The following is a 12,322-nucleotide window of genomic DNA, read 5'->3' as shown; positions in this document are numbered from 1 at the left end:
TTTGAAAATTCTTGAAATTCTATGAGCTAGTTAATCGAGAGCCTTTTCAAATGACGTTAAAAGAAGGAATCGAGAGATTTTTGAAAACCCTCAAATTTTTGCACTTTCACAAATGTCATAACAGAAAAACACATTTTTCTATATAACAATCCCCTTCAAGCAACAGGGTCTTTGAAAGGTCCACCACCAATCTTTCAATGGTTCCCGGGAAAATAATTTCCCAACAACTCTATTGATTAATTAAACTCATGTAAACCATTTTTAAATATTAATTAATTTCTTTATTAGAAACAATGGGGGTTTTTGTCACTCTCACCGGCCGTGCCATTGACACCGAAGAACCTTCCCACGTTTCAGTTTCGTCCCAAAAAACATGACAGGTGTTTGTTCCAGTACGGGCGCGTAGGCGTAGCGCGTAATTTTTCGTTCCCAACACCACCCAATCATCCATCAAGGATTTGGGCAGTTCGCCCCCGGCAAAAATTTATATTACAACCATGGCCGTCTCCTCCCCTTTCTCGGAACGCCGCTGTATCGTCGCCGCTTTTCTATACACGTTAACCGGAGACCAGTCGTAGAAAAGACAATAAGCCGAAACAAACGTTCGAGTGTGCGACATCAACAAAGATTTGGTAGTAAAATTGTTATTACTGCTTTGATCCTTATAACGCTTTGTCACTTGTGACCGCAAATCTTTTTTTCGATTCTCCGGTGAATCAACTTAGATCTCCTCATTGAATTTCCCTAATTCAATTGTTCCCTTCCTTTTCTTTCTCATTTCGTGTTGTTTTCATTTGATCTGGTTGCTATTGTTGGATTCGTTGCTGTTTAATCGAGTAGAGAATTTTTGTGGGAACCATGGAAATCGGATCAGACTATGGGATGAAGTAGGGTTTCTCTGTGCTTCACAATTTGAATTATGGCGTCGTTTCGGCGAAGTCAATCCATTGCGTATTACGACCGTTCTTACCAGAATGGGGGGAATCCTTTGTCGATTTCATCTCCGTCCCATAAGATTATCGCTGGTCCAAATTATTCGTCGTCACCTTCCCTGTCCTTTTCCGTATTGGCAGCTAGAATTTGGCGATTTCTGGCGGCAATTTTTCCGCTGAGACACTCCCGCAAGGGTCATCAGACGTGGAAACGGTCGTTGTATAGTTTTTTGCTATGTTTCGTTATTGGTCTGTTGCTTGGATTGGCTCCATTTTGGAATGTGGATGATATCAACAGCCATCGCATCTCCTTCGAGATTAGACCCCCTACGGTTAATCTGCAACAGGACCTCCGAGTCGTTGCCAGACAGGAAAATGTCGTGATGGAGACGGTGAATTTAGGTCTTGAGACAAAACAAGAGGTGGTGGAGAGATTCGATTTCATCCCCCAGAAGCAGCTGATAGTTGTAACTCCCACATACAATCGGGCACTCCAGGCATTCTATCTCAACCGCTTGGCACACACGTTAAGTCTTGTTCCCCCACCCCTGCTGTGGATTGTCGTGGAGATGAACTCAGCTTCAACGGAGACTGCTGAGATACTAAGGAAAAGCAGTGTCATGTATAGACACCTGGTGTGCACCAAGAATTTGACGAATATAAAAGACAGAGGCGTTCACCAGCGGAACACGGCACTCGAGCATATTGAACACCATAGACTGGATGGTATTGTCTACTTTGCAGATGATGATAACATCTATTCTCTTCAGCTATTTGAAAGCATAAGAGAAATCAGGTATTCTTTCTTTTTCCAATTTCCTCACTTTCCTTTTCTACATGAATATTTCAACTTTGTCTCCGATGTTACGTTTTTCCAGTCAGTCTTCTAACATATACCCATTGTGGATCCTCTAGGCAATTTCAATCAGTTTAATTTTGTACCCAATATGATTGTAGTACTGGAAAAGGTGGTTATTTCCAGAACTGCAATAACATTGCCTAGCATAAACTTTTCCAAGCTCATTTGTTATGAATACAATTTTTGGACTTGTTTCTTTGATTGGTTTTATTCATCCTGTAGTGTGCATATGGATGATATTTTGTTGAATATGTACTCATTTGGATGGTAATTTGCCCAAATATCAAATGTCAAACCATGCATGTGTTCATCCTGGTCCATGGAGTAGAGGCCATTCCAATTTCCAAATGCTGGTTCCTTTGGAGGGGTAGACAGTAGACTGGATATCATTCTATCCTCCAGCATTTTTTTTTTTGTTTGCACAAAGTGGCCACCCTCAGATTTGAACTCTGTTCTCATGCTTGTCAGCCACGGATTTTACCATCATATCAAGCAGTGGATTCTAACCTGGCTCCATGGAATGTCTGTTATTTTTAACAATCATTTTACTCATCAATTTACATTTATAGATGTATCATTTTCTCCCACACTTAATTCTTCTGCAGCATCACTGCAGTCAAGCCTGTGATCGGTAAGAAACAATTTGTGAGTCTTCTAAAAATGTTTTGCATTTTCTGTGCAACTACTGCACAACAAAAATAAATAGAGTAAAAAGCCAAAAACATTAGGCCAATATGACATAAATTTTTTGGTTTAGGGTATTAGGTTGTATGCTTGAGTCAAAGCTCGGATTATATTTCAGAAGGTTTGAAGTAACATAAAGATGATTATGAAGCCAAAATTCCAGAAGGCTCAAACCAGGACCAGATTGTTTTGTTCTTTACTTTGTTTGCTAGCATTGCAGTTTCATCCAATATGCTTCTTTTATAATTTTCAGCAAGCAATAAGACTGATTGGGTTAACCTTTTATGAAGACTGGGGTTTAGCCTTTTTTTTTCCTGGGTTGTTTTTCGTACTTTTTATCTCCGTATTTCTTTTCTTTTCTGGAAATTTGCTGTCCATTATGAAACAAACTGTGGCTATTTTCACCACAGAGCTGTAAATAAAAGAATGAACAAATAATTTTTTGATTGGCAACCATGAAGAGAATCTCATTCACTGAAGATAGAAATCTCGGCCCACCAAACAAATAATGAATAAGGTGCAAGGAGAATAGCGTTTAGCTATTCAATCCCATGAATGAAAAAACCAGAAAACGGAAGTGGTTTTACAACTCAACCCACAACCCTGGATAGCCCCATTCAAGATTATACCTTGTAACTCTAATCTGTCTAATGAATTTTCTAGGGTATTATCAACTCTTGGAGCCCATTTGAACAAGCAATTCAAATTTGTAGCCAAGGCTTTTGCTTCTTTATCCAGAAATGTTAGCACCCGTGATGTTTCTTTCCCTTAACCACAACTTGACAGGTTCCTTCCACTTCTAAATTTGTCTATCTGTTGCTTGTAGCTAGCTTTAACCCTTGTAATATTACTAGAAATTCAACTCTCAGAGAATTTGCCTATAGGCTCTGAGAAACTTGGTTCACATGAAAATTCTCAGGGCCTAGAAGTTCAGCTTAACATGGGTTACCTAAGCTGCAACCATCAAAGTTTGATTTCCTACAACAATATCCAAACCAACTTTACTAATTGATACATACTAATTTTATTTAAGATATGAGGGGAAAAGGGGCCATTACCCAATGTTGGTCCTGGGACGGGTGGACTGGATATATATTGGATCAATTTCGGATTGATTTACATTCAAACTAATTATAGATGGATTGAATTTGGATCACCATAATAATACCAGATTCGAATTTGAATTCAGATAAGTAGCTATCATTTGCAGTTCTAATGTGGACAAGTACATATATGGTGAATCATGTACTCATCATATGGATGGGGTTTCTGCCATGTCAACCTTCTGTGGCAAAAAAAAGTCATTTTAGTCTTTAAAGCCTCCAGCAACAAAATGGAGCACCATTTGTCTAATTTTGAACACTAAATTTTGCTATAAGCTCCTGTTTTCCTTTATCTGTGTGTTATGGCTTTCACAATTCTTGATATTTTTCTTATGATCATTTGCAGGCGTTTTGGCACTTGGCCTGTTTCCATGCTCACTCAAAGCAAAAACAAGGCAATACTGGAAGGCCCGGTCTGCAATGGAAGTCAAGTAATTGGATGGCACACAAATGAGAAGAGCAAGAAGCTTAGAAGGTTTCATGTTGATATGTCAGGATTTGCTTTCAACAGCACCATTCTCTGGAACCCCAAGATATGGCATCGCCCTGTGTTAGATCCTATACGTCAGCTTGACACAGTGAAGGAAGGGTTTCAAGTATGCGTTATACTTTATTCTGATGTACTTTGATAAATCATACATATATCTGTTGCTTATGCTACAACCTTTCGTGTCATGCTATAACTGGTTTTCTTTATTTAACATTCTCAGGAGACTACATTTATAGAGCAGGTGGTGGAAGATGAAAGTCAAATGGAAGGCATACCCCATGGGTGTGGCAGGGTTTTGAATTGGCATCTTCATTTGGAAGCTCATGGTCTTGTTCATCCCAGAGGTTGGCGGTTACAGAAGAACCTGGATGTTATACTTCCTCTGAAGTGAAGAAAATCAGCTGCTTAATTATTTTGTCAATGAAACAGGTCTGTTTATAATCACTTTAAGATTTCTCCTAACATTTGAAACAGTAGCAGTTGCAGACACTGGTCTATAATGAAAATAAAAGCTGTTTTCTTTTTCTTATCTAAAAGACAAAGTATGTAAATAAATTGGAAAATATATATCTTTTTTATTAAAATCTTTTGTGCAGATAACCACAAATTCTATTGAAGCGGTTATATAATAGTGTTCCCGCTTCTTGCTTTTCTCCTATAAACCTAACCTTTTCCTGCATCAGGTGTTATAAGTTATGGATTGTGGTGGCTATGATTATCCTAATAGATTTGAGTTGCTTAATGCTTTTTTTTGGTTCTGCTTGTTAGATGCTTTTCCATGCATTATTTTTAGACTCTCAATAATTACCATTTGTTTGGAATTCTGTAAAGTAGGGTTTTTTGGCATTGACTTGGTAGCTTTTGAACTTTGCAAGTTTTTAGTGTTTCTTGTGAAAGGAAATAGACTCTTCTTTATCTTTTTAAACTAATTCAATAAGTAAACTGTATTCTCATACTTCATTTTACTTTTTCATGACAGTGGCTTTAACAATATCTAGTTCTTGTGGGCTTCCTCATCCCGCAGCACACAATTGTTAGTGCCTCCACTGTCGACCATCAACAGCAGTAGCAGCATTAGCATATAACAGCACAACAGCAACAGTCCAGAAGAGAATCAGTGTTCTTTTGTATCTTTTAAAATTTTTCTGCTTTATATTCTTTTGCGGGAAGCAGTATTCAATCTTGCTGTAGAGTTGATGTTGCTTTTGTGATGTACTTGTAAATTTTTTTTGCACTGGAATACTGGATTTCTGACTCAAATCATGCACACCAAAATTTCTGGTTTGTGCCAATACCCTATCTTTTGGTAGGCCTTGTATCAAAATCAAGTGAGAGCCATTTTATAGATCGGTTTTTTTTTTTGTGTGTGTTTCAAGGAAAAATTGTGCTACAAATCTAGCTTTGTTCCAGCAATTTGGACTAGTTCTTGTATTCTGTAGTCCCTTTGGATTTGGGGCGTTTAATAGATAATCATATAATTGAAGAATGGTCTTTTGAAACATTTTCTTTCCTACAGCGCCATTATAAATATCACCTATTCGAGTGCAAAATTATAAGCATTTGGTTTTTCTTTTTTCATTTGCTTGAAAAGAGATGATTCTATTGAGAACATGAAGGACCCGTACATGCATGGGAAAATTGGGAATTAGGAGTGTTTCTTGGGCTGGGTTATCTGAAGTTCTGAACCCAATCTAAAAATGTTGGCTTGAATGTTGTGCTAGGGTTTCGGTTGAAAAATATGAATTTGACTCTCGATTGTGTTTTCCTTTTTTTGGGTAAACCAGATAATTCATTAATCAGGAACAAAGCATGAAAAAAAAAAAAAACAAAGACAAGGCAAGCAAGAAAAATAGAGCTCTGTGTTGGGTTAGGGATGATGCATTTTCGCAACTTCAACGCGAATCTAACATGTTTCTGTATTTGTACAAAAACAAATACGTATGTACGTATGTATAAAAACAAATATATGCATTCAATAATTTTAAATTACTCCTAAAGCACCATAACCTTGTACCCATATGTATCTAATATCAGTCCATCTTAAAATTATACGAACATTTTAATGAAAAAAAAAAGTGAAGAAATTGGGCTATAACCTGAACAGGAATTCAAAGGTTGGGCTATACCAACCTTAACAGCTTGGGTTGGGTTGGGGTTGACCTTAACTTCGTTCGACTTGCACAGTAATTCAAAGACAGAAGTTGATAATATTATAAGCCATACATTTTCAGAACAGGGTAGGTGTATAAACTCAACCCCATCAAAGCTTCTTGCCTCTCAGGGCTGCAAATGGATTGGTTTTTAATGAAGTTAGAATTCAACTCCAATCCATAAACTGGATTCAGATTTCTGATGTCACCATAATCAGATTGGGTCAGTTTTGAAAATGTGATCTATTTATTAATCAAATTGAATTCAGGCGTCATTTGATTTAATCTGCTAGAATCTGATTTGTTTGTGTGTGAAAACTGTGATCTGTGCGCGCGTGCTTGTGTTGGACCACTTGATCATTGGATTCTTTATAATTCTAACTCAGGGCTTTTTAGGATTAAGTAGGATTTGGAATTTAAAAAAAAACCCTACTTTTTCTGTTTATATCATACAGTTTATTCTTTTTCATATTTAGCTTTGTAGATTTATGCTGCTTCAGTCAGATTTCTGAATGTAGAAACAAATTTAATTGAATCCATATTTCACATATTTGAAGGATAAGATTTGAATATACCATATCTTTATTGTATTGAATTCGAATGTTAATTTATTTTGCTTTTTCAGGGGGGGGGTAAAGCTGAACAACTAGATGGGCCAAAATATAAAAGACATACAAATGGGGATTGGGGGCATGGCTCCCCCCCCCTATTTGCAGTTGCAGCCATATTGCCTTTCCCGAGTTGAATATGCTCCCGAGCTGGTATTTATTTATTTATTTTTTAAATGAACGAGTACATGTTTGCTGGTGCCAGATTGTGGCTTTGTGGGCAAGCAATATTACGAGTCTTTGGTTGGTTCCCAGGACATGGCAGCTCCACACCATACGTCAGTGTTATCCACACAATCACCCACATATATAGGGAGGGAAAAGGATAGGAGATGAAAAGAAAACGAGTTAACTTTGGTCAACAGTCTATGCTGTTGAGAGCTTTCTTAGGCTGGACACATTTACTAATTCATGCCCATGTCTATATTTATAATTCAAAAGAAATAGAAGGCAATTACTATTTTACCCCTCTATGGTAACGTCGCAATCCCAAAAATGTTCTCAACAACAGAGGCTATTGGCCCCCAACAGCCAAAGTTTTTCCAAAGAAACACGATCAAAATATAAATACGAAAATTCAGAAATTTATATTTTCTAATTTATTTTGACATACCCAAGTATACAAAATATTTGTGTACAAGCGCATCATCTCTGATTCGATCGGGATCCAAAAGCTCCATTTGTTTGAACTTTGAAGTGCAATTTTTTATATACAAGTGCATCATCTCTGATTTGATCGGGATCCAAAGGCTCCATTTGTTTGAAGTGCAATTTTATTTGCACCAGTACAGATACATGAGGATACAGTAACTGCATTTGGCTTTACTTAATTTGGTTCAGACTTTATTTTATTTCGTCTTCATTGCAAATAAAAGAGTCAAACGTCAAAATTTACACTCAGATCACTTAGCATTCTCATACTTGTGCATCAGTATAATCGAGGCACTGCAAACAGGCAAGTAAGGTATTTAGCAATCAGGTTACCACTCAAAAGCATAGGTTGGCATATACTTCTGATTGCTATCAGTTATCCCATTAGTATTTCCTTGATGACCAAAGGTATATAGAAGGTCCTTTTGATAGCATAGATAATCAAGGCAATATTGAAATGTTAAATTCCAACTTTGAATTTTGGTCTTGTACTTGTGATCAGCTTCTAAAATTTTGAATAGTCAACATAAATGCTGGCTCCTGATATAATTCTTTAGCATTGTACTTTCAAAAGGTTATATTAGGCGTAGCCCACATAAACACTAGATCAACTCCCTTGAGAGTTGAGACCTATCTGTATGAACATATTAGTTGAAAATGTAAATCTGAGGTAAAGCAAATAGCCATTACATTCAAGAATCAACAATACAGAGATTTAAAACGGAAGACGCTCGTGACTGATCAAAACTTAACTACAAATTACAGACTCAACAAAAGATATTATTGAACAAGCCCTAGATTGGGACGGGAAAGAACATAAATCATCAAACTATGATGGAAAAAAGGATAAGCTAATAAAATGAAAATAAGATACAACTATGATACATTCTCCTACGGGCTTGCAAAGAAGGGATCCTTTTCTTCAACATTTCTCCTCCCTCTATAAAATGATTCCTTCCCGCTGATTCCATGCTATTAACCAGTTAAAATCCGCCCATCACCTGTTCATAATCTCACGTGACAAGGTTTATCAGGGCCGTCCACTGTTGTTCCTTTTCAACAATAGCAACCATGGGATGGGGCCAATAAACATTTTCTCACCCTCCATGATGATTGAAGCGCTGCTAGTCAAGTTCTAGAGCTCAATGGCTATAGGTGTCACGTTAGTGTTGCACCATGAACCGAAGAACCTGCATCTGAAGTGTGTAGAGAAGGTGCATGATATGATCGTTGTGCATGTGATTCATTTGCAAGACCCAGAACCGCCAACATCGATCTGTTTTATACAGCTTAAGTTAGCTTATGAAACTTAGTACTAGAACAACAAAGTCAAAGGACAGCTTTCCAAGGGTTAAACTTCCCAATTGTAGAGATCACAATTTAATGAACAAAATATTAGAGATTGGGCAGATAGGTTGAAGTTTAAGCATCATATTTTGTCACAGCTCAATTATCCAATAGCAATAGGATGGTGAAATTGAGCAAGTGTCTGTCATAGATTTAGAGATAAGTGGATAGCGAAGTATGGATGTGCTTTACAAGAGTTGTGATCAACAACAACACTAAAATTAATAGGACACTAATAATACTAGCCAAAACTTTCAGACAAAATGTTGAGCAATCAAGAAACACATTCAATAAAGATAAACATATGTGCAAATAAGGACTTGTACATTTTAGACTCTAATAATACTAGCCAAACTTTTTAGAAGAAAGGTTGGCCACACAAAATGAAGACAAACAAATGTACAAATAAGGACTCGTTTTGGTGTAAGTTGGGAGTCTGGATCTGTCTCATTTTTTCTTGCACTTCTATACTCTCTGTGACAGGTTTCCTATTACATAAGGTCTATACAAGTATTTACAAATGTATAATAGATACCTCTCACAGAATGAAAGTGCAGTAGCTGTAGATCAGGGTTAGGTTGATGAAGAGACTGGGTTCAGGGAACATGGAGACATAGGCTTAGGTTGTTGGACGAATGAGAATAGAGTTGCCAATCCCATAGTGAGATAAATTACATATGATGACAATGGTGATAAACTGATAATGATATAGGCCATGAATACTTAATCTTTTGCAAGTTATTCCTTGTATTTTCTGGTAAGTGAGGAACACATCTTTCTTGGCAAGAAGTAGCTCATAAATAACAAAGCAAAAAGCACAAGACACAAGGTTCACTTCCTATAGAGAGCACAAGACCCAAAGGTCTACAACATGTTTAACTCATTCAACATGAAGTTTGTGCTTGAACACAAAAATTGATACTAAAAACTGGTGGAATTTTGAGATATACTATATTGAAATAGAGAACAGTCTGCACGTGGGGATTATTAATAAACATATATAAAATTTACAACATAGCCCAACTGTCAATGCAAAAAACAGGTGGGGAAAGAGCTGTCACATGAAAAGAAGGGAAAACACACATGACCAAAGCAGTCCATCCACTATAGCATATGGCAGGCAAGCCCCCCCTCCATCCTCTAAAAAACAAAAAAAACTTTAACCAGAATGGCATATTCTGGATTTGACCACATCCGTGCTCCTCAAATCAACTCAAGAATCAAATACACAACAACCCTTATAAAGATGCACAAACCTACAGCACCTTTCTGGCATGGGATCAGTAGTCAGATGGGTCAACAAAAAATGTACCTTGGCAGTGAAGCCCTTACAGTTGGCTGATTGGCATAAGCAGCAAGGGGACCTCTGAGATTACAATGCTTGTTAAGAGCACTCTCAAGCTGTGGAGGAGGTAACTGCAAGCAGGATAAAGGGGACAGACGCTTAACTGTAAACGCCAATAAGAAAGGAACAATTCGTTATTCAAAGAAAGATGCCATATCAAACCTGTAATAGCACATGAAAAGAATGTGGCTGTGTCTGATATGCACATTTCAAGAACCCTACCCACAATTTTGGCATCTTCCATATCTGTAAGAAAGAAACCATGCTACCATTAAAACTACAATAACAACATTAAAACCATGGTCCATGATTTCAACTCCGATAAATGCTTCTCCATACAGAAATAAGAAACTTAAAGATACTTCACTAAGATATTTGGAGAATCCAAAAAAAGGGAAAGATTACTATAAACATGGAATTTGTTAATGACACTTTATTAGAATAGGTAATAATTGTACATTTGAGACTCAAAAACAATAAGGGTCCGCTTGGTTCACAGTTGGAATCCGAATCGGAATGGGAATGGTCTATTCCCAAGTCTGTTTGGTTCAGACAGGAATGATAATGGGAATTGGAGTCAGCAGGAATGGGTTTCATTCCCAAGGAAGGGGGAAGGAATGCCATTCCCTCAAATGGGGAATGCCATTCCACCAGGAATGGGAATGGGATTCCGATTCCGCCCAACCAAACAGTTGGAATCGGAATAGCCCATTCTGATTCTGACTCCAGACCCCTATTCCCACGAACCAAACGGGGCCTAATAAACAACTGTACATATCAAACAAGAGAAGATAAAGAGACTCAAACAGGTATACTGATTACCAAAAACATTTAACTCGTTACCATTAAACAAATATTTCTTCCTTATTATATATCTTTATTTGATTGAGAATTCCCTTTTCCAGTTGTCTTTTTTTTTTTTTTTCAATGACTCACCAATTGAATCACATTCATAATCATAAGCTAGTCATCCCACCCAGAATTTCCATTTTTTTTCTTTTCGGAAAAATTAGGATGATATTAGCAACATGAAGGAAGGTTTCCATGAAATTATGAAATTTTAATCATTAAATGTTTGATTTATCGATGACATTTGAAATATCATTGATGCATAGGCAATATACTGGGGATATGGGGGGAAAAAGAGATTCCTGTAGTCCTTCATATTGGCCCCTAAAGAAATGGGCTAAACCATGATGCACACACACACACACACACTTGAATAACACCAACAAAAAATATAACAAAATATTTGGTCAAGCCAGCATACCTGCTTACTCACAAGTTTGGAGAGTATCTCCATGACAAAATCAACCTGCAAAATAAGCAAGCAGGCGTGTCAAGAAACATTTACTATCATAATGCATACTATTACCAGTCTCTATGCCAGGCAGATGGCACATGCATGTGCATCTCACATAAAACAGAAACAGCAACAAGCCAAATAAACCCACATAAACCCAGTTCAAATATAAAGTAGGTCCATCATGCAAAAATATATGCTTTTTTTCTCTTACTCCACATAAGTCTTCCACATTCCAACGAGGGGATAATGACACCTAATAGAGTCACATTTTCATACCATCTGGCAAAGATTTGAGATAATGAACTAAAGTTAACTGAACAAAGCCGTATCCCAACCACAAGGGGTGAAGAAGAAGAAGAAGAAGAATAGCTGGCGGCGCGGGTCTTTGTATTTATATGTTAGGGCAACAATATAAGAAATAAAAGAAAAGACAAAAGTGCCCTTGCGGCACATAACTAAGATTACATCACTCCCCCTCAAGTTGGGGTGTAGATATCAATCATCCCTTAATCCTTTGGTAAGGATGTCTGCAAGTTGTTCCTTAGAGCTGATGTAGGGAGTGCAAACTTCTCCTTTTTCAAAATTTTCCCTGATGAAGTGTTTGTCAACCTCTACATGTTTAGTTCTATCATGGAGAACAGGATTGGCTGCAACGTTGATGGATCCCTTATTGTCACAATAGAGTGACATAGGGCCACTGAGAGGAAAGCCCAATTCACTCAAGAGATTCTTTATCCATAGAAGTTCTACCACACCATGAGACATGGCCCTGAATTCAGCTTCTGCACTCGATTTGCCCACTGCACTTTGTTTCTTACTCCTCCAAGTAACAAGATTTCCCCAAATA

General features: G+C 37.4%; 2 protein-coding genes across 2 annotated transcripts in view; one reads left to right on the top strand and one right to left on the bottom strand.

The window, feature by feature from the left end:
• Positions 1-252: 252 nt before the first annotated feature.
• On the top strand, positions 253-5,554 carry IRX9-L (Nucleotide-diphospho-sugar transferases superfamily protein). Its single transcript, XM_010256362.2, has 4 exons — positions 253-1,728; positions 3,925-4,174; positions 4,289-4,497; positions 5,048-5,554. The coding sequence occupies exons 1-3, from the start codon at positions 920-922 to the stop codon at positions 4,457-4,459; spliced, it is 1,230 nt and encodes a 409-aa protein (XP_010254664.1). The 5' UTR covers positions 253-919; the 3' UTR covers positions 4,460-4,497; positions 5,048-5,554.
• Positions 5,555-8,143: 2,589 nt separating this feature from the next.
• LOC104595581 (symplekin) overlaps positions 8,144-12,322 on the bottom strand; it is a 66,198-nt gene continuing 62,019 nt past the window's right edge. The window contains exons 24-27 of the mRNA XM_010256361.3: positions 11,440-11,484; positions 10,332-10,415; positions 10,137-10,240; positions 8,144-8,753 (exon numbers count right to left, since the gene is read on the bottom strand). Coding sequence (XP_010254663.1) covers positions 8,636-8,753; positions 10,137-10,240; positions 10,332-10,415; positions 11,440-11,484 — 351 coding nt within the window. The 3' untranslated portion in view covers positions 8,144-8,635. The remainder of the gene's footprint in view (positions 8,754-10,136; positions 10,241-10,331; positions 10,416-11,439; positions 11,485-12,322) is intronic.

This window comes from Nelumbo nucifera, chromosome 5 (genome assembly GCF_055504915.1).
Source record: "Nelumbo nucifera cultivar China Antique chromosome 5, China Antique-T2T, whole genome shotgun sequence".
In the NCBI taxonomy this organism is placed as follows: domain Eukaryota; kingdom Viridiplantae; phylum Streptophyta; class Magnoliopsida; order Proteales; family Nelumbonaceae; genus Nelumbo; species Nelumbo nucifera.
This window is presented reverse-complemented; position numbering and strand designations above follow the sequence as displayed.